Source organism: Ovis aries, chromosome 2 (genome assembly GCF_016772045.2).
Source record: "Ovis aries strain OAR_USU_Benz2616 breed Rambouillet chromosome 2, ARS-UI_Ramb_v3.0, whole genome shotgun sequence".
Classification (NCBI taxonomy): Eukaryota; Metazoa; Chordata; class Mammalia; order Artiodactyla; family Bovidae; genus Ovis; species Ovis aries.
In genome coordinates, this window is record NC_056055.1 from 83,986,935 (window position 1) to 84,006,385 (window position 19,451).

General features: G+C 37.6%; 1 protein-coding gene across 1 annotated transcript in view; it reads right to left on the reverse strand.

The window, feature by feature from the left end:
* PSIP1 (PC4 and SRSF1 interacting protein 1) overlaps positions 1-18,555 on the reverse strand; it is a gene marked incomplete at its 3' end in the record, with an annotated part of 36,839 nt that extends 18,284 nt beyond the window's left edge. The window contains 4 exon segments of the mRNA NM_001143892.1: positions 552-656; positions 2,896-3,034; positions 15,590-15,666; positions 18,476-18,555. Coding sequence (NP_001137364.1) covers positions 552-656; positions 2,896-3,034; positions 15,590-15,666; positions 18,476-18,547 — 393 coding nt within the window. The 5' untranslated portion in view covers positions 18,548-18,555.
* Positions 18,556-19,451: the final 896 nt, after the last annotated feature.

Consider the following 19,451-nt stretch of genomic DNA (forward strand, 5'->3'; position numbering starts at 1 on the left):
ACTGTTAATGTTAAGAGGTGGTCAGGACTTGATCATATAACAATTTTATGAAGCCTAGAAGGGCTAAATAAGTATTTCCATTCAGATAATAAATACAGAGTTGGAAATAAACGTAGGTTTCTAAAAATTTGGTTCAATGTCCTTTCCCATACATCCATCTACAACACCTCGCTTTAAAGATATTCCTAACAAACAGTAAGCCTAACAACATCCAAGGACCTCCCTGGTAGTCCAGTAGCTAAGACTCCGCACTCCCAATACAGGGGGCTTGGGATGGATACCTGATCAAGAAACTAGATTCCATGTGCTGCAACTAAAGATTCCTTTCCACAGGCTGCAACTAAGACCTGGAGCAGCCAGAAAGTATAAAGATGAAAAAAATATTTTATAATATTATATTTAATATTCACACAAGGAGATAAGCCTTTAATATTTTCCCATTCATTACTTGACTACTTTAAAGATTACTTTCTACTTTGCCACAATCAACTCATTTTACAATTCTTCCTTGCAACAAGATGGATTTAGAATGCAAGTGAAATTAAACACACCTCATTGCTGGCTTTTTCTTCATGGTCGGTATCTTCCTTTGAAACACTTGTTTCTTTTTCTTCAACTTCAACATCAGATGACGCATTTGACTGTTTAGCTGATGCCTATGAACAATCAAATCTATTAGTTTCACAAAATAATTTTATCCCAACTTTAAAATTGGTGCCCATAAAAAATCAAAGCCTGTAAGAAAGCTAGAAAAGTACCCTTATTTCTGTTGCACAGGATACTTCTAGTATGCATAATTTATAAACAGTTTTAAATGCTATTATTCCTGCAATTGATGCATACAAGCTCAGCAGATAAAATAATGAAGCAGAAATTAAAAGTACAATTACAAAGAATACCATCCTGATGTTCTAACCAACACCCAGCAAGGTACAATGTAAGGTGATTTAGAACAGCATAGACCTACACTCTATTCAACTACTGTAATATTCTGGATAAAGAATCTAATCTAAAAAAGTATATATATATACATACATATATATGTATATATATAAAAGTATATATACACACACACACATATATATGTATATATATATATATATATACATGACATATATATATATATCACAACTTTATTTAAGGACCTTGACTGATCTATATTTCAAATTTAGTTTATTTAAAATCCAGATTCCTGAAACCCAAACTTAAGTGATTCTGATTTAACAGACACTGAATGGGAGTCAATAATCATTCATTTTTAAAAGTACCCCCAGATGAGAAAATACTTGTTAAGCAGGTGACTTAGGGTCCCTAGAGTTTCAAAATACCAACCAAAATGATGACAACCAGAGGTGAGGGTACAGCACGTATTTATAAGATGATGGCAATGTAATCCAAACTGTGCACCTTTCTAGCTTTTTCCTTTGGCTAGTCTTCTACACTGTTAACCCTTTTCCTTTTTTGTAAAAAAGGCAATGCTGATAATCCACAAATTTTATAAAGGTATATTTAAAAAAATGTACAAATGTGTCCAAAATTACTTATAGCACTATAGAGATATTTATAAATTAATGATGGCAAATTTATGGTGTTTCTTTTATGTAAGTTTGGGCTTGAATGCTTGCACCAAACCTCAGGAATGTGCCATGGAGGATGTCTGGGCTGGGAACACAGAGTACATCACACCAGCATCATCATTCACACTTATGTTAAGAACAGAAAATTGTTGGGTTTCACGCACACAACCAACCAGAATATTTCACTGTGAAATAGAAAACTCCCAAGTATCCACATGTACGATAAAAACTACCTGCAGATTAAGTAGGTAGATGGGAACAGAGAATAGAGTGACTATGCAAGACAATCTGGAGAATGAAAATGACTTTGAAGGCACAATCATAGGATGCATAACCCAAGTTAAAGTTATTTTCAGGAAATAATCAACTCAGTCTTTTGGGACTCCCATTACACAGTCAAGCCAGTAAGAATGGGAAATCATTCATCAGTTCTCACATTTGTGCAACAAACATCCAGTGGATAACTATTCTCTCCACAAATATATAACAATGCCAGGCACACAGGACACATACAACTTCTCTGTTTATAGAACAAGCCTGTGGCAGTTAAGACTAGTACAGAAGCAATTATAAGTACTGTAACAAATAACTTTGGGGTGGCTAATGAAGGCACTTAGGATCATCTAATGCAGCCCTGTAAAATCAAAAATTCGAATGTTCCAGACACAACAGCGTCTGAAGGTTTCAAACAAGAGAAAAAAGCCTGGCACAGACAAAGAACTAAGAAACATATAGATTAAAAGATACAAACTTGCAAAATTTTCAGTGTGTTGCTATTTCCTTCAGGTTTACTCACACTCATCCAGTTTTTAAAAGCTCAAGTCTGAATACATACATACATACAAACACACACACACACAAACCCAAAATAAAAAGGTTTAAAGGTTGCTCTTATAGAAACCAAAAGCAAATATAATTTGCACAGTGCTATAAATATTTTTGTCACATATTTAATTTAACCCATATTAAGTTCATATTCTAATTTTATAGATTTAGAAATTAAAATAAGAAAAAACACATCCTTTTTTGTTATTAAACCTAAATTTAAGAAACAGTACATATGGCTTTAAATTCAATACATTAAATAAACTTCCAATCAGGATTTAAATAACTGAATATTTCCTAGCTTTCTGAGATCTGTTTGACCACGAAGGCAGTATTTTCAGTTATCTAGATATAAAAGTCCAAGGTTCAACCTCACAAAAACTTAATCGGAAATTTACAAGGCTCTTCAATTATTTTCCTATAGCTAGAATACTGATTATTCACCAAAACTGAGTAAGTAATACTAAACTAAGTTTTATGTAATATGACGCACCTGTTGACTTGAAAATTTCACTTTCGGATTGTTATCTATCTCCCATAAACCTTCATTAAAGCCTTTTCGTTTATTTGGTTTGCCGTACTTTTCCTTATTTTCTGAGTAAGGAAATATGTCCTTTGGGCCTAAAAAAGCACTAAAAAAGGAGGAGGGGAAATATGAGTGTAATGCAATCTCAAATATAAGTGATTAACACTACCCTATGAACACAATTATCAAAATTAATCTAAATGCATTAAACATCATACATAAATTAAAGGGTAGCCACAAATAACTCTCTAATTCCAAACATGTTCATTAAATTCAGTCAGAAATTTAATCCTAGATCCATAATTCTATTTAAAAAAACACACAAGCGGCACAATAATGTACTGCCCAATGCCACTGAACAGTACATTTGAAAATGATGGGAATCAGACCTTATCACTAGTTCATTTATGTGTGTATACACATATATACACATGCACACACATATATATTTTAGTCAATTCTTTTATTCATGATAATTGTATTCTAAAATATCACCATGAACACTGAATTAAGGAAATACTATACCACTGCTGCAGGGGAAATACAGGGTAGGTTCCTCTGGTCATATTTTTGTCAACCAATCAAAATATAACATTGTTTTATGCATTTTTCTGTTTGAAGATACCTTGTTTAATATATATTGGCAATTCATTTACACTGAACTTACAGCCAACAGCTTATGTAACACTCATTTTCTCTGTAAGGCACAGCAGTCTTCTTGCACTGAGGAACACTGACCAGCACTTCAGCACCACTTTAGGGTGCTACTATAAACAACAACAGGTTCTTTGCCACCTGATGCGAAGAGCTGACTCATTTGAAAGGACCCTGATGCTGGGAAAGATTGAAGGCAGGAGAAGGGGATGACAGAGGAGATGGTTGGATGGCATCACCCACTGAATGGACATGAGTTTGAGTAAACTCCGGGACCTGGCGATGGACAGGGAGGCGTGGCATGCTGCAGTCCATGGGGTCGCAAAGAGTCGGACACGACTAAGCGACTGAACTGAACTGACTGATAACAAAATGACCAAGGAAAAGGCACAAAAATGCAAAATCCACGACACTACACAGACTGCAAAAAGGACACTCGTTTACAGTATGACAGCTGAAACAAAGTAGTGCACAGCCTTCCTTCAACCTCAGCTAGGAATGCGTGCATCAAATTACTCCATTTTTTGCCACAGCACTCAGACAGTACCATGAAGACCTCACAGTTAATGACTTAGGATTACAAGTAAATTTCAGTAAGCAGGCAAAATTCATAAATATGGAACCTGTGAATGATGACAATCAACTATTTTTTTGTATATATATGTCTTTAGATATAATCCCCAGAAAAAAACCCCTTGTTTATCTCCCTAGGCCAGTCAGTTCTGCAGAAGTTTGTCAATCCTATAAAGGTAGACACAGAGAATGTGTAAGGTTTTTGCCATAATAGTTGATATATATGTATTCTCCAAAGCAAGAGGAAAATCAAATTACTACTCATTTCCTCTAAAATATGCTACAATTTAAGGTTATTAATTACTAATTATGTTATCACAAATTCCGTATCTGCTGAAATTTTTTAAGAATTAGGGACCTATGACTATAGTTAACATTCTAGTTTAGACTATTTTAAAAGGCTTTAGAATAAAATTTCAACAGGAGACTAAGTTCAGTTCAGTTCAGCCACTCAGTTGTGTCCGACTCTTTGCAACCCCATGAATCGTAGCACACCAGGCCTCCCTGTCCATCACCAACTCCCGGAGTTCACTCAAACTCACGTCCATCGAGTCAGTGATGCCATCCAGCCATCTCATCCTCTGTCATCCCCTTCTCCTCTTGCCCCCAATCCCTCCCAGCATCAGAGTCTTTTCCAATGAGTCAACTCTTTGCATGCGATGGCCAAAGTACTGACAGCTCTACTTAAATATGATCAATTACATGAGACAGCTTTAATTATTATTTAAATTTTTCAGTTTACAAATACTGAACGTATCCATATATTTTAACTGCATATCAGTTAAGGCAAATTATCATGATTTCAAGTGATCTAGAAATTCAGATTTTTACTAAGCATTATTCACTCCTACCAGCAATCTAAGGTTAGAAAATTTAACATATTTAGTTAAAACAGTAAAGCAGTTCCTCTAGCATAATCATCTCCAAATTCCAAGTAAATGACTTGAATTAAAACTCCATCAAAAATACAAAATATACTTCTGTTAAGAACAAAGTAATTCTCCCTTCTAAAAAACCTCACAATTTCTATAAGGCTAAGAGACGTTATCAGATATGGAAGCTGTAAAGACTGAAGAAGATGGGTACTAAACAGCAACGTAGAAAATCAGACTAATTTATAGTTTGAAATCCCCAAATGGTTCAAAACTGGTAGCACCAGGAACTTTGAGAAGTGGAAGGGACCTTAAATTATTAAATATTTAATAAAATCACAGAAAAATGTCTTAAAACCTCAAACACGGAGCATTTTTAAAGTATTCTAAACCAAAACGCTATTCAAAAGAGAAAACTGATTCTTTCTTGTTGTTTAGTTGCCCAATTGCGTCCGACTCTTGCAGCACACCAGGCCTGCCTCCCTGCCCCTCACCGTCTCCCAAAGTTAGCCTAAGTTCATGTCCATTGCATCAGTTATGTCATCCAGCCATCTCATCTTCTGACACCCTCTTCTCCTTCTGCTCTCATTAAAAGTGATTCCACTATGATACTATTTAGCGTATGTATAAAGGTTTCAGTTAAATTTATGTGGATTATTTTTCTTTTCCCAAAACAGGTAGTCCCCACTTTGCATGACAACAAGAGACCACAAAAATGACCATGCAAAGCAATCTTATCGAAAAATAGGAAAACTTACAATTATTCCATAACCTTCAAAAGTTGTCAAAATACTAAATGCACTATTACTGACAGTGTGTGTAAGGAAATTGGGTTGCCATGCCCTCCTCCAGGGGATCTTCCCAACCCAGGGATTGAACGCACATCTCTTACCTCTCCTGCCTTTTCTGATACATCTACACAAAAACTTGTACACAAGTGTTTATAGCAGCACAGTAGCAAAAGTCATTAAAGACCACATATTGTATAGTTCAATTTATATGAAATGCCCAGAATAGGCAAAATGATTACTGATTCCCGGGACTTCCCTGGTGATCCAGCGGTTAAGACCCCACGGTCCCAGAGCCGGGAGCCCGGGTTCTACAGGGAACTACATCCCATATACTGCAACTAAGAGTCTGCATGCCACAAGTACAGAACCCAAGTGCTGCTAATGAGACCCAGCACAGTCAAAGAAACAAATAAGTATTTTTCAAAAAATGATTAATGGTTCCCTATGGCAATAAAGGGGAGAGACAGGAGAAATAAGTAGTAGCTGCTAAGGGTTTCTTTTTGGTATGATGAAGATGTTCTAAAATTGTACTAAGGGCTACATAATTCTGGATATACTAAAATCTATTATATGTTTTAACTGAATTGTTTGAGATATGAATTAACATCTTAACAAAGTTGTTAAAATATTTTTCAGTGAATACCACATTCCAAAAAAAACAAAAATGATCCAGAACTTTACCAACTACAGATAGCCACTGTTTTCACCCACTTGTTTGTAGCATATGTATCTATATAAACATGTAATTTTCATGTATATACTACTGACCCATAAATACTTTTTCAAATTATAATGAACATGTTTTCACATCAACAGTTACTTAACAGCTAAACACTGTATCACTAAATAATTTTTCCAAAATTAATTTGTCTACTGTCGGACCATTTCCTGTATCAAGTTTTCTATTATAAAATGTAACTATAATAAATAATGTATTGCTCCATCTTTTCACATATTTTCCTAATAAATTCTAAGTAGAACTGCTGCCTCAAATGGTATGTTCAAGACTACAGAGCTCCTTAATGAGATTCAAACAATAATGGTGGATGAAAAAAGAATCCTTCCATGTTGTCACCACAAAAAAGAAAATGACTAATTACAGGACCTGATGGAGGTTGGAGGTGTTAGCTATCACTATGGTGGTAGGTAAGCATATTGCAATATATAAATGTATCAAATCATGGTGGTAATAACACTGCAATAAATAAATGTATCAAAATCAACATACCTTAAACTTGTGCAGTATGCATCAACTACATTTCAATTTAAGAAAATAAGAAGAAAACACACCCATACACAAAGAATCCTCCCCAGGGATGCAATCCCATAAGCTTGGTGAACAGGGATCAGATTAATTTTTAAGCAGCCATCACTAGTCCCCAAGGGCACAACCTTCTGTAGCTGTAGCTTTGATTCATCCTTCAAAGCTTTCAATTTTTAAATGACATATAAATCTCAAAGAAAATACACTAAAAACAGTAATAGGTTTAGAGTTTTTTCCCCTAAAAAACAGTAAAAATGATGTGCTTCCTTTTAATGTTGTTTAAAAAATTTTTTTAATAAAAAGATAGGCATTAATTGAAAGCACATTACCCACTAAATTCCAGAGCACTTAGGGATCACCAAGATCTTCCTGTTAAAGATTAGAAAACTGAAAGCCAAAAAGATTTACTGATGCAAGCAAGGTTATTGAGCCATTAAAGAGCAGAGCCTTCACTCTGTACAATGTTCCCTTAAACAGATTCCCTTTAACCACTGTAATACAGTCTCTGAAACACTGATTTATATATTAATAAAATATTGATGTCATATCCCTATACATATGAACTCCAAACACCAATTGTCAAAGCACAAGGATTAGAGCTAACGGAAAATGTCTTAAGAAAAAGCAAATCATTAACTACAGTATTAATTTTATAATTCTGAAGCAATTTAAATAATTCCAAAGCCTGCAGGTGTGTTTCTTACATAGCATATGCCTAAAGTGTGTTCCTGTGTATCCGGATTTTTCAGAATCCAAGTATACATAAAAGCAGTCATCTCTCTAAAGTCACTTTTTTGGAAACAATGTATATACCTACAAGAACATACACATACATGCCTCACAAAAACTCAATGACCACACACCTAAAAGCGTCCTTTAAAGTAAACCAGAAGTTGCATATAAAAAAATGGGATAGGGAAGTTTATCACGGCTGAAGACCTGAAGCTCAAAACTCATTTACCTGTTGTCAAGTAATAATATAATACAGAAACTTATACCTTTTAAACACTGACTCTAACTTGATGTTTCATTTCCCTATTATTTTTAAATCATAAAATATGAAACATACTGTTTTAAACTACATTTTATAACAGCACACACACTACTTTATAACAGAAAAGGACTCAATAGACAATTGATACATCTACTATGTGCCAGGAACCTGACAATACAGAGATGAAGAAACAGTTCCTCTCATTATAAGAAATCACACAAACTCCACACCAACACAAACAACTACGTCTGTAGTACTGAAATTGTATAGAACTCAGTATAGAAGAAAATAAAATCCTATCCTATGATTCATTTTTTCATTCCTTTCTTGTGGATAGGTGATACAAAAAACTGACCAGTAGAACTTTCCCATTCACCTTCACTCCTAATAACTGTATATTAGGCAGGTTTTGAAACAACCTGTTATGGATAGTTTCAAAGTTCCTAGAATTGAGCATCTAACATCTTTGAATTAAGAACAGTAAAGAAATAAAGTGGCAAAAACACTATCTTCATTTAAAAATTTCTAGACTTTAGAGAAACAAGAAGACCTGGATGAGAGTATTCCCTCAATTAACAATGATAATTAGCCAGCAAAACAAACTGCACTGCAAACAATCTAATAAGCATACTTACAAGTTGTGGAAAAATAATATGCAACATTATTTTTAGTTCCTAATAGTTGACATTTTGTGTTTAATACATGCCAAGCACTGTTTTAAGCATCTGTCATGTAGTATCTTATCTGCACCTCGAATTCTAAGGTAGAGTATTTTATTGTTCCCATTTTCCAGGGAAGAGAAGGACAAGGCTAAGTAAACCTGCTCAAGGTCATAGAGCAGATAGATAAAAGGCAGGATTCAAAGACACTTCTAATCCAGCTGTCCTAAACACTATAGAAATGCTAGCTAATGGACAGCAAATTCATCATCAACAAATTTATTTTATCTAGGTCACAGAGCTTTCAGTCTATTACCAAACATTTATTTAACAGCTACTATGTGCCGGGCACTTAAGTCAATAATGATAAACAAGACAGACAAGGTTCCTGCTCTCCAAGCTTTTCATTTGTGGTTGAAGGAAAGGAAAAAAAAATTTAGTCATTACTGTAATGGAAAAATAAGCATAAAAAAAGAGGATATGAGCTAAGAGCTAAATGACTGAAAATCTGTTTTCTCTTTGTTGGGAAAGATAGGTCTTCAACCAGGAAGGACCTGAGACAAGATACATCTGTGTAACAGTAAAAAAGAAAATGTGATGAGGTTGGAGAGGTTAAGATTAACTAGTTCACACAGGGTGTTATGAAACAGCACTTGTAGGGACTTGCCTGGTGGTTCAGTGGTTAAGACCAAGCTTCTACAGTCATCAAGACAATATGGTACTGCCACAAAGACAGAAATATAGATAATGGAACAGAATAGAAAGCCCAGAGATAAATCCACACACCTATGGACAATCTTATCTTTGACAAAGGTGGCAAGAATATACAATGGAGAAAAGACAATCTCTTTAACAAGCAGTGCTGGGAAAACGCGTCAACCACCTGTAAAAGAATGGAACTAGAACACTTTCTAACACCATACACAAAAATAAACTCAAAATGCATTAAAGATCTAACTAGTTTCTAAGACCAGAAACTATAAAACTCCTAGAGGAAAACATAGGCAAAACACTCTCTGGCATAAATCACAGCAAGATCCTCTATGACCCACCTCCCCGAGTAATGGAAATAAAAGCAAAAATAAACAAATGTGACCTAATTAAACTTAGAAGCTTTTGCAAAATGAAGGAAACTATAAGCAAGATGAAAAGACAGCCTTCAGAATGGGAGAAAACAATAGCAAACAAAGCAGCTGACGGAGAATAAATCTCAAAAATATACAAACAGCTCATGTAGCTCAACTCCAGAAAAATAAGCGACCTAATCAAAAAATGGGCCAAAGAACTAAATAGACATTTCTCCAAAGACGACATACAGATGCTCAACATCACTCATTATCAGAGAAATGCAAATCAAAACCACAATGAGGTACCATCTCACACCAGTCAGGATGGCTGCTGTTAAAAAGTCAACAAACAATAAATTCTGGAGACAGTGTGGAGAAAAGGGAACCCACTTACACTGTTGGTGGGAATGCAAACCAGTACAGCCACTATGGAGAACAGTGTGGAGATTCCTTAAAAAACTGGAAACAGAACTGCCATACGACCCAGCAATCCCACTTCTGGGCATACACACCGAGGAAACTAGAATTCAAAGTGACACATGTACCCCAATGTTCACCACAGCACTGTTTATAATAGCCAGGACATGGAAGCAACCTAGATGTCCATCAGTAGATGAATGGATAAGAAAGTTGTGGTACATATACATAATGGAATATTGCTCAGCTATTAAAAAGAATGCATTTGAGTCAGTTCTAATAAGATGGATGAAACTGGAGCCTATTATACAGAGTGAAGTAAGTCAGAAAGAAAAACACAAATACAGTATATTAACGCATATATATGGAATTTAGAAAGATGGTAATGACGACCCTATATGAGAAACAGCAAGATACACAGATAGAAAGAAAAGACTTCTGGACTCTGTGGAAGAAGACGAGGGTGGGATGATTTGAGAGAATAGCACTGAAACATGTATATTACCATATGTGAAATAGATCACCAGTCCAAGCTTGATGCATGAAACAGGGCACTCAAAGCCAGTGCACTGGGACAACCTAGAGGGATGGGATGGGGAGGGGTGTGGGAGGGGGTGTTCGGGATGGGGAACACATGCACACCGGTGGCTGACTCATGTCAGTATATGGCAAAAACCACAACAATACCTTAATTAGATCCCAACTGAAATTTAAAAAACCAAAAATAAAAGAAAGACTGAGCTTCCAATGCAGGGGGCACAGGTCTGATTTGCGGTCAGGGAACAAAGATTCCAACATCCCTTGCAGCACAGCCAAAAAGTAAGAATTTAACAACAGCATTTATACACAGAATTTGGGGGTTTTGTCTGTTGCTAAGGTTAACAAGGAGGTCACTGAAAGGCTCTGGACAGAGAAAATGACATGATCTGACTGAAATATCAAGATCACTCTGACTATATATGAAGAGTGAAAGCTGAGCCCAAGATAGAGACAGGACACTATTCCTAAGAGTAACTGCGGCTTGAACTTAAGTTGCCAGAGGAGTGGAAGAAAGCAGATCAGAATTCATATTAAAGGAAAAGAATTAAGACTTGCTGACTGACTAGATGTGGGGAGGAAAAAGATAAGACTGTAAGAAATCAAGGATAACACTAAGATTTTTGGCTCCAGCAAAAAGCACTGCATCTTTGTCAGTCTCATTTACTAAGAATCTGTTTCCAATATATTAGTTTTATGACATCTAGCAGCCCATCATGTTTGGTATATGTTTAAGAGCTCACTGTTAAATAGTGTTCAAAACTTTGGTGGATAAATTAACTATGAAAGGCGTAAAAAATTATGAAAAATCAAATGCTTGCAGCTCAGGAAATGAATGCAGTTACAAAGGGATTCTGCTCTCACTTCACAATAAAAAAAATTTTTTTTATTTACAAATCAGTTACAAATAACTAGGCTTCCCTGGTGGCTCAGAGAATTCCATGGACAGGAGAGCCTGCCAGGTTTTGTGGGGTCACAAAGAGCTGACCATGACTAAGTGACTAACACTACTTTTCACTTTTATGAATATCTAATTTTCTAATTGTCATTTCTTCTTCCATGTTCTTCTTTTCCCATCTTCTTAACTACAGGCTCCTGGATTAAACTCCAACTTATGCAAGTTCCAAACAGAAAGGTTCAAATAACCGCCCTCCCAAATTCTGAAGGGGAAAAAGGCAAACACTCACCGCAATTCAGTTTCTAAAAATTAACCTTAAATACCAAAATGTTAAGCCACCAGACTAATAGATACAAGAGCACTGCCTTTCCAAAGGTAACAGTTTATTTATGAGATCACTGAGGCACAAAAACTACAAGTACATTTTGAAATGAAAATTTAATATCATTAGCTTGATTTCCTGAATATATTCTAATTTTTGAATATTATTAATTCACCATCTTCATTTCCCACTAAATAATACCACTGTTATTAACCAAACAATGCTTATGAAAATTTAGTTCTTTGGCATAGTCTGTTTTGATTTATAATCTACAGATATTTACAACATAAAAATCCTCATTTTTAAATGTTGAGGAAGGGATGATCATTCTTCTAAATTTAACATAAGAATGACTATGTGTTCTATAATACTATGTGTTAGTCACTCAGTCATGTCCAACTCTTTGCAACCCCATGGACTGTAGACTGCCAGGCTTCTATGTCCACAGAGTTTTACTTGCCATCTCCTTCTCCAGGTCTATAATACTATAAGGATACATAGAAATTCTAGGGAATGTCTAACTCACATTACTCTGATATAGTTAGTATGCAATCTTCGCATGCATTCCAATTATCTGGAAGGCTACTTAAAATAGACTGCTGGGCTCCACACCTCCATTTCTGATTCACTGAATCTTAGGTGGGTGGGGTCCAGGAATTTGCATGCCTATCTAAAGTTCCCAGGTGCTGTTTCCATGTAGGGTGCAGCTTGACCTGGGATCACACTTTAAAAACCCTTATTCCAACAGACATTACACAAGTTTTCATTAAAAGATACCTTCCCTATTGAATTTATGGAAGTTTTAAATGGTAGATTGTCCCAGATAATCAGAAACTCATTTTTAAATTAAATTTTTATATTCAAAGTATATTCAAATTTTTATACTCAAAGTAATTATGAAGGCCAACAAAATTCTGAACTCAAAACTGGATTTTAAAGAAGACAATTATGTGGCACTGCATGATGTCACTAATGTGAAATGTCAAGAACTGGCAAGTCTAGACAGATAGTAAACTAATGGGTATCTAGGCCCAGGGGGCAGGAAATGAAGAGTGACTGCTAACAGTTATGGAAGTAAATATACTAACACCCACTAAAGTTTACACTTTACACAACTTTATGATGTAAATTACATATAAAGCTATTTAAAAATTTTTTTTGGAAGTTCATACAGTAGCTAAGCAATGTTAAACAAATGTTGTCATTGTAGACACCCTTCAGTTCAGTTGCTCAGTCGTGTCCGGCTCTTTGTGACCCCATGAATTGCAGCATGCCAGGCCTCCCTGTCCATCACCAACTCCTGGAGTTCACTCAAACTCGTGTCCAGGGAGTCGGTGATACCATCCAGCCATCTCATCCTCTGTCGTCCCCTTCTCCTCCTGCCCCCAATCCCTCCCAGCATCAGAGTCTTTTCCAATGAGTCAACTCTTCACATGAGGTGGCCAAAGTACTGGAGTTTCAGCTTTAGCATCATTCCTTCCAATGAACACCCAGGACTGATCTCCTTCAGAATGGACTGGTTGGATCTCCTTGCAGCCCAAGGGACTCTCAAGAGTCTTCTCCAACACCACAGTTCAAAAGCATCAATTCTTCGGCACTCAGCTTTCTTCACAGTCCAACTCTCACATCCATACATGACCACAGGAAAAACCATAGCCTTGACTAGATGGACCTTTGTTGGCAAAGTAATGTCTCTGCTTTTCAATATGCTATCTAGGTTGGTCATAAATTTCCTTCGAACGAGCAAGTGTCTTTTAATTTCATGGTTGCAATTACCATCTGCTGTGATTTTGGAGCCCAAAAAATAAAGTCTAACACTGTTTCCACATCTATTTCCCATGAAATGATGGGACCAGATGCCATGATCTTAGTTTTCTGAATGTTGAGCTTTAAGCCAACTTTTTCACTCTCCTCTTTCACTTTCATCAAGAGGCTTTTAGTTCCTCTTCACTTTCTGCCATAAGCATGGTATGCGGTTATTATATTTCTCCCAGCAATCTTGATTCCAGCTTGTGCTTCTTCCAGACCAGCATTTCTCATGATGTACTCTGCATAGAAGTTAAATAAGCAGGGTGACAATATACAGCCTTGACGTACTACTTTTCCTATTTGGAACCAGTCTGTTGTTCCATGTCCAGTTCTAACTGTTGCTTCTTGACCTGCATACAGATTTCTCAACAGGCAGGTCAGGTGGTCTCGTATTCCCATCTCTTTCAGAATTTTCCAGTTTATTCTGATCCACACAGTCAAAGGCTTTGGCATAGTCAATAAAGCAGGAATAAATGTTTTTCTGGACCTCTCTTGCTTTTTCCATGATCCAGCGGATGTTGGCAATTTGATCTCTGGTTCCTGCGCCTTTTCTAAAACCAGCTTGAACATCTGGAAGTTCACAGTTCACATATTACTGAAGCCTGGCTTGGAGAATTTTGAGCATTACTTTACTAGCGTGTGAGACAATTGCAATTTTGCGGTAGTTTGAGCATTCTTTGGCATTGCCTTTCTTTGGGATTGGAATGAAAACTGACTTTTTCCAGAACTGTGGCCACTGCTTAGTTTTCCAAATTTGCTGGCATATTGAGTGCAGCACTTTCATAGCATCATCTTCCAGGACTTGAAACAGCTCAACTGGAATTCCATCACCTCCACTAGCTTTGTTCATAGTGATGCTTTCTAAGGCCCACTTGACTTCACATTTCAGGATGTCTGGCTCTAGGTGAGTGATCACACCATCATGATCATCTGGGTCGTGAAAATCTTTTTGGTACAGTTCTTCTGTGTATTCTTGCCACCTCTTCTTAATATCTTCTGCTTCTGTTAGGTCCATACCATTATATAATTTTAACTAGAGTATCCCAGTTTTGTTTAACCTGAACCCAGGTAAACAAGTCTACCAAAATTACTGCAAATTCTAAACCTAAAGTTCAAAACTGGTGAGGTTATATGCTACTTGTAAGGCTATTAAAATATAGGCATGTAGTAATATTATTTTTCATAATTAATGAGATAGCCCCTGGATTAATCCTCCGCACCTAGAAGTTAACAGTTCAGTATTCAGCTACAATGTCTGAGAAATTAATTTGCTTCTCCAAATCAGTTTCTGCCCAGAAATCCACCAGGGACAGCAAAGCAGTAACAACAGTAGCTCCCAGAATCATACAAATACACAGAGAAGGAACTATTCAGATTTCTTTTCACCTTTCCCACAATATACCATTAGTGTGGCTAAAATCACAAAGCCTAAAATAGGGTGTCATGTCATCATTACAAAAAGCACTAATTACACTAAATATGAATACTGAAGACCTTGTTAAAACTTTCCTTACACACTTTCTCATTCATCAGTTATTTTCTGACTGCTGAGAGGATCAATCTACATCTTTTATGATTAAGGACGTCCATGCCAGTAAAAGTTAAACCTGCAGTGTGTAATTTAACATAAAAATAAATTTAAAAGGGACACGTGAAGCCTTTTTTTCCAAGTTCAAAGATGATTTTAATGTTTTCTGTTACTTTATTATTTTCTCTCTTAACTAACCCCTACTTGCTTTTCGTTATATACCCAATGAACCTGCTATATTAACTCTGATTTGCCTTTAGAACTAAAAGGACTTACGTCTCATGAGTTCCAAAAAAGAAAATCGGTAGTTTGTTTGTGGGTGGTTTTACAGCTCCATCAGGAACTTCATCTACCTAAAAAAAAGAAAGATCAGAAAAATTAAAATCTTTTGAATCATACACATTTAAACACACCAGAGTAAACTGAAAACAAGACATCCAAAAGGGTATCTGCTATGAAATGGACCAGTTCTACAGGTCCACAATCCCTCATCTCTAGTTCTGAAACTCAAGAAGCTCAGAAAACCAGTATATTTCTCAAAACTCATGTGACACCAAAACCTGCATAGAAACTGAAGCTATTCCATCATTTCTTTTATCCATCTAGCATTTCTACTGATGCTTCTCTGCAGAAATATCGTTAGATTATCATTTGCCATCCTAGACCTTATCACAGAAAGATGTACCGTATGTGGACCATCACTACCATTCTAAAACCCCAAAATTCTGAATGTTCACATAAATCTGCCCCTAAGTACTCCAGATAAGGAACTATGAATCTGTTCAAAAATTTTAAATGCTATTTCCATAGAGAGGCTATCCAAATACTGGAGTAATGTAAAACCAGACATTAAAAATGTGAAAGCAATACTTTTCCAAATCTGAAACATATACTTATGAAAACATCTTAGACCTACATGGCTGAGTAACATGAGTTACCTATTCCTTTTTCATTTCTCTTTTAACACTTTAATACTTCTAATTAAGTAAGGAAGACGGTATCAGGTACTGCTATGTCAAACACATCTATAATAGTTGTTACTTTCTTATCAGAGTTAAGGCCATCAGACAGTAGTACTTAGCCAGAATTTAACATTTCTACTTCATTATTTACTTAAATTTCATAATACATTTCTAGAAATAGAAATAAAATTAGAATAGAAATAATTTCGTTCCTTTCAAGATTTCAAAGACATTTCAATTTTTAAAAATCTGTTGACTTTGCTAAGAAGGGTATAACCAACAGAAGACCTACTATGCTCCTTATGTATGATCATAAAGAAATGGTTTAAGAAAAGACCATGAGGGTGACTTCACTGGTTGGTAGTCTGAAGGTTTCAGCCATCAATAAGAATCATTAGCACCCAACACCCTTAGGAACTTAATTTCCTCACATATATATATATATGTGTGTGACACAGACAATATCAAATCTAAACGCAACTGTTTCTAAGAAAAAAAGGGTAAAATAAAAGAGACTAAAATTTTCCATTTCAATACGAATTGGTAAATGCAGCATTTATTAAATAAAACACCCTGGCCCTCCTGAAGCTACCTTATTTTGCTTCTACTAGCACTGTTAGTCACCTAACAGACTGAACCATGCAGGGAAGATGATTTAGAAGAGTGATTTTTGAAGAGTTTCCATTTGGTTTTAAACTACACTGCTACATAGAAATTTGAATGAAGATGTATCCCATAACCTCAGATTTTCTAACACCTCAAAATAATCACGCGTTAATCTAACCACAAAAAATGTTATCTTGGACGAGCCTTAAACCTTCCCAGTTTGCCTATCCTCCACTTAAACATGAAATAGTTTTTTAGTGCATGACTTATATGCTAAGGATGGAGGGTGGGGATGATAAGGAAATTCAGTTTACATCTATTGCTCTGAGAACTTTACAATCTATTTGGAAGTCAAAGAATGCACACTAAAATAAAGTGATCACAAAGGAAACAAAGTGTCAAATATACAGACAAGAATTATGATTAAGGATTTTTCCACTAAGACTGGAAAGGCAGACTTAATAAACTAGTGGGAAAAAATTCTTTCCAGGCTGGAAGGAAATCTATAAACCTGACTTACAGCTGGATGGGAAAAATTAAGAAATGGTGAACATTTTACACTTGGATAGCACTCAGCAACTCCATGATTCTCTGTAACCAATGGCTTATCTTTCCTCCCAGCTGACATAATTAAAACTATAGGATTTAATTATCTTTAAGAAACACACTCCTCAAAAAAGAGTAAATTAGTGGAAATTACAGCTTTAGAATATCATGTGTATATTTAAAAAGACTCTTGAGCTTACTGAGTTCAACCTTTTTCAGGTTCTATCACTATATTAGAACCTGAGTCCTACTATAAGCTAAAAGATCTTTTTTCTGAAAATGGTGCTCTTAAAAGTCTCAATTCCTAAATGTCACAAAAAATCCTGAGCTCTGAATCACCTCTCTGTACTACATGCGAACTAAGGAATGCGGGTTTACTCTTCCTTTCACCTATGGGAAACAATCAGAGGTGGAACAACTTCTTCAAGGTCATAAGGCAAACTTCACCAATAAAAACTTGAAAACGAATTTTCTAGACTTTCTCTGATGCTCCCTTATTGTAAAATTTTCCAGAATACCCAGTCCTAGCTTTCATTGAACCAGTCAATCCAGAAGGTCTCATTGACTATAAAACAGGAAAGAATATCTACGAATTCAATTTAATTCCATACAACCTTTTGACACCCAATAGTTTGCATAGATTCCATTGCTATTTTGGATTTTATTCAAAATTAAGAAAATGTCGCAGATTCTTTACCGTCTGAGCCACCAGGGAAGCCCCCAATTTTTTTTTAAACACAAAATCCGTATTTGTTTTCACCTACAATGGAACAAGAATGGCATCATCTTTAAATATTTCCTATTAAGAAAACCTGCCAAAGGCTGTCAACAACCATAGGAAAACACCTAAGTATGCCAAAACACCTGGATTTTTAAATTGCATAGAAGATTAGTGGGCAAAAAACTAAAAAGATCAGGTTACAAATGAGACTAAAGGAAACCGAAGGAGAGAAAGGATACGAGGAGGGGGAAAAAAAAGAGAAAAGGGTAGGAAGTAGGCCTCTGAAGAAGGTAGCACCGCTACACGCGAAGGCTAAAAATCACTTACTCGAGCTGGCCAATGAGGATAACCTTTCATCTTGGCGAAGATGAGGTCCCCAGGTTTGAAGTCGCGAGTCATGTTTCAGGGGCGAGGCCGAGGGTCCGAAGCCCAAGGAGGAGGTGCGGCGGCGCGGACTGTGAGGGGATGCGGGAGGGCGGACGGGAGCCGCGGCTCCCGCGGTGGCGGGAGGGGGAGGATGCCTCGGGGTGCCCCGACGCGCCTGCGAGGGAGAGCACCGAGGGCGGTTAAAGCTCAGAAACCCGGAGGGAGGGGCCGTACGGGGAGCGACGGGGGAGGGGGAGGGGAGGCCCGCGGAGGGGCAAGGGTGGGGGGTGGGAGAGTGAGGGGGAGGGCCGCCTCCCGCTCCTCGCCCGGGAGTGCGCGGCCTCCGCAGCCCCAGAGCTACCCCTCCAGGCTTCGCAAGGTCCACCGCTCCACGACCGAAAAGACGCCACCACCTGAGGCAGAGATGCTTCTCAGTCCCCTATTCCCCTTGCTCCCGCCCCATCGTTCCTCAGTCTTTTTTTCCCCCGAAGCTGAAGCCCCAAGAGGGTGGGAGGTCGGCGAGAGGAGGAGGGGGGAGAAAAAAGATGGCAAAAGGCAGGGGAACGTTGCCCTTCCATCCACACACGGCCTCTCCCACAGCCTTCTTCCCGACGGTCGCAGCCCCGGGCCGAACCGCGACTCCCCGGCGGGCCGCGGCCACTTCCCAGCTAGAGCCAGGAGTGAGGCCACCGAGGGGGGGGCGGGGCGAGTCCCCGCCGCCCGCTCACCTGCCCGGGCCGCGGGCGCTGAGGCTGCGGTGGCGGGCCGGCCGCCTCTGTCCGCGTCCACGCAAGCCACCTGCGCCACCAGCTGCCGCAGAGCCGTCTCAACGGCTCCGAATAACAACCGCCGCCGCCGCCGCCGCCGCCGTCGCTGCGCTGCTCCCGCGCGGCTCCCGCTCGGCGCCCGCTAGCACTGGGGCGGGACCAACTGCTCG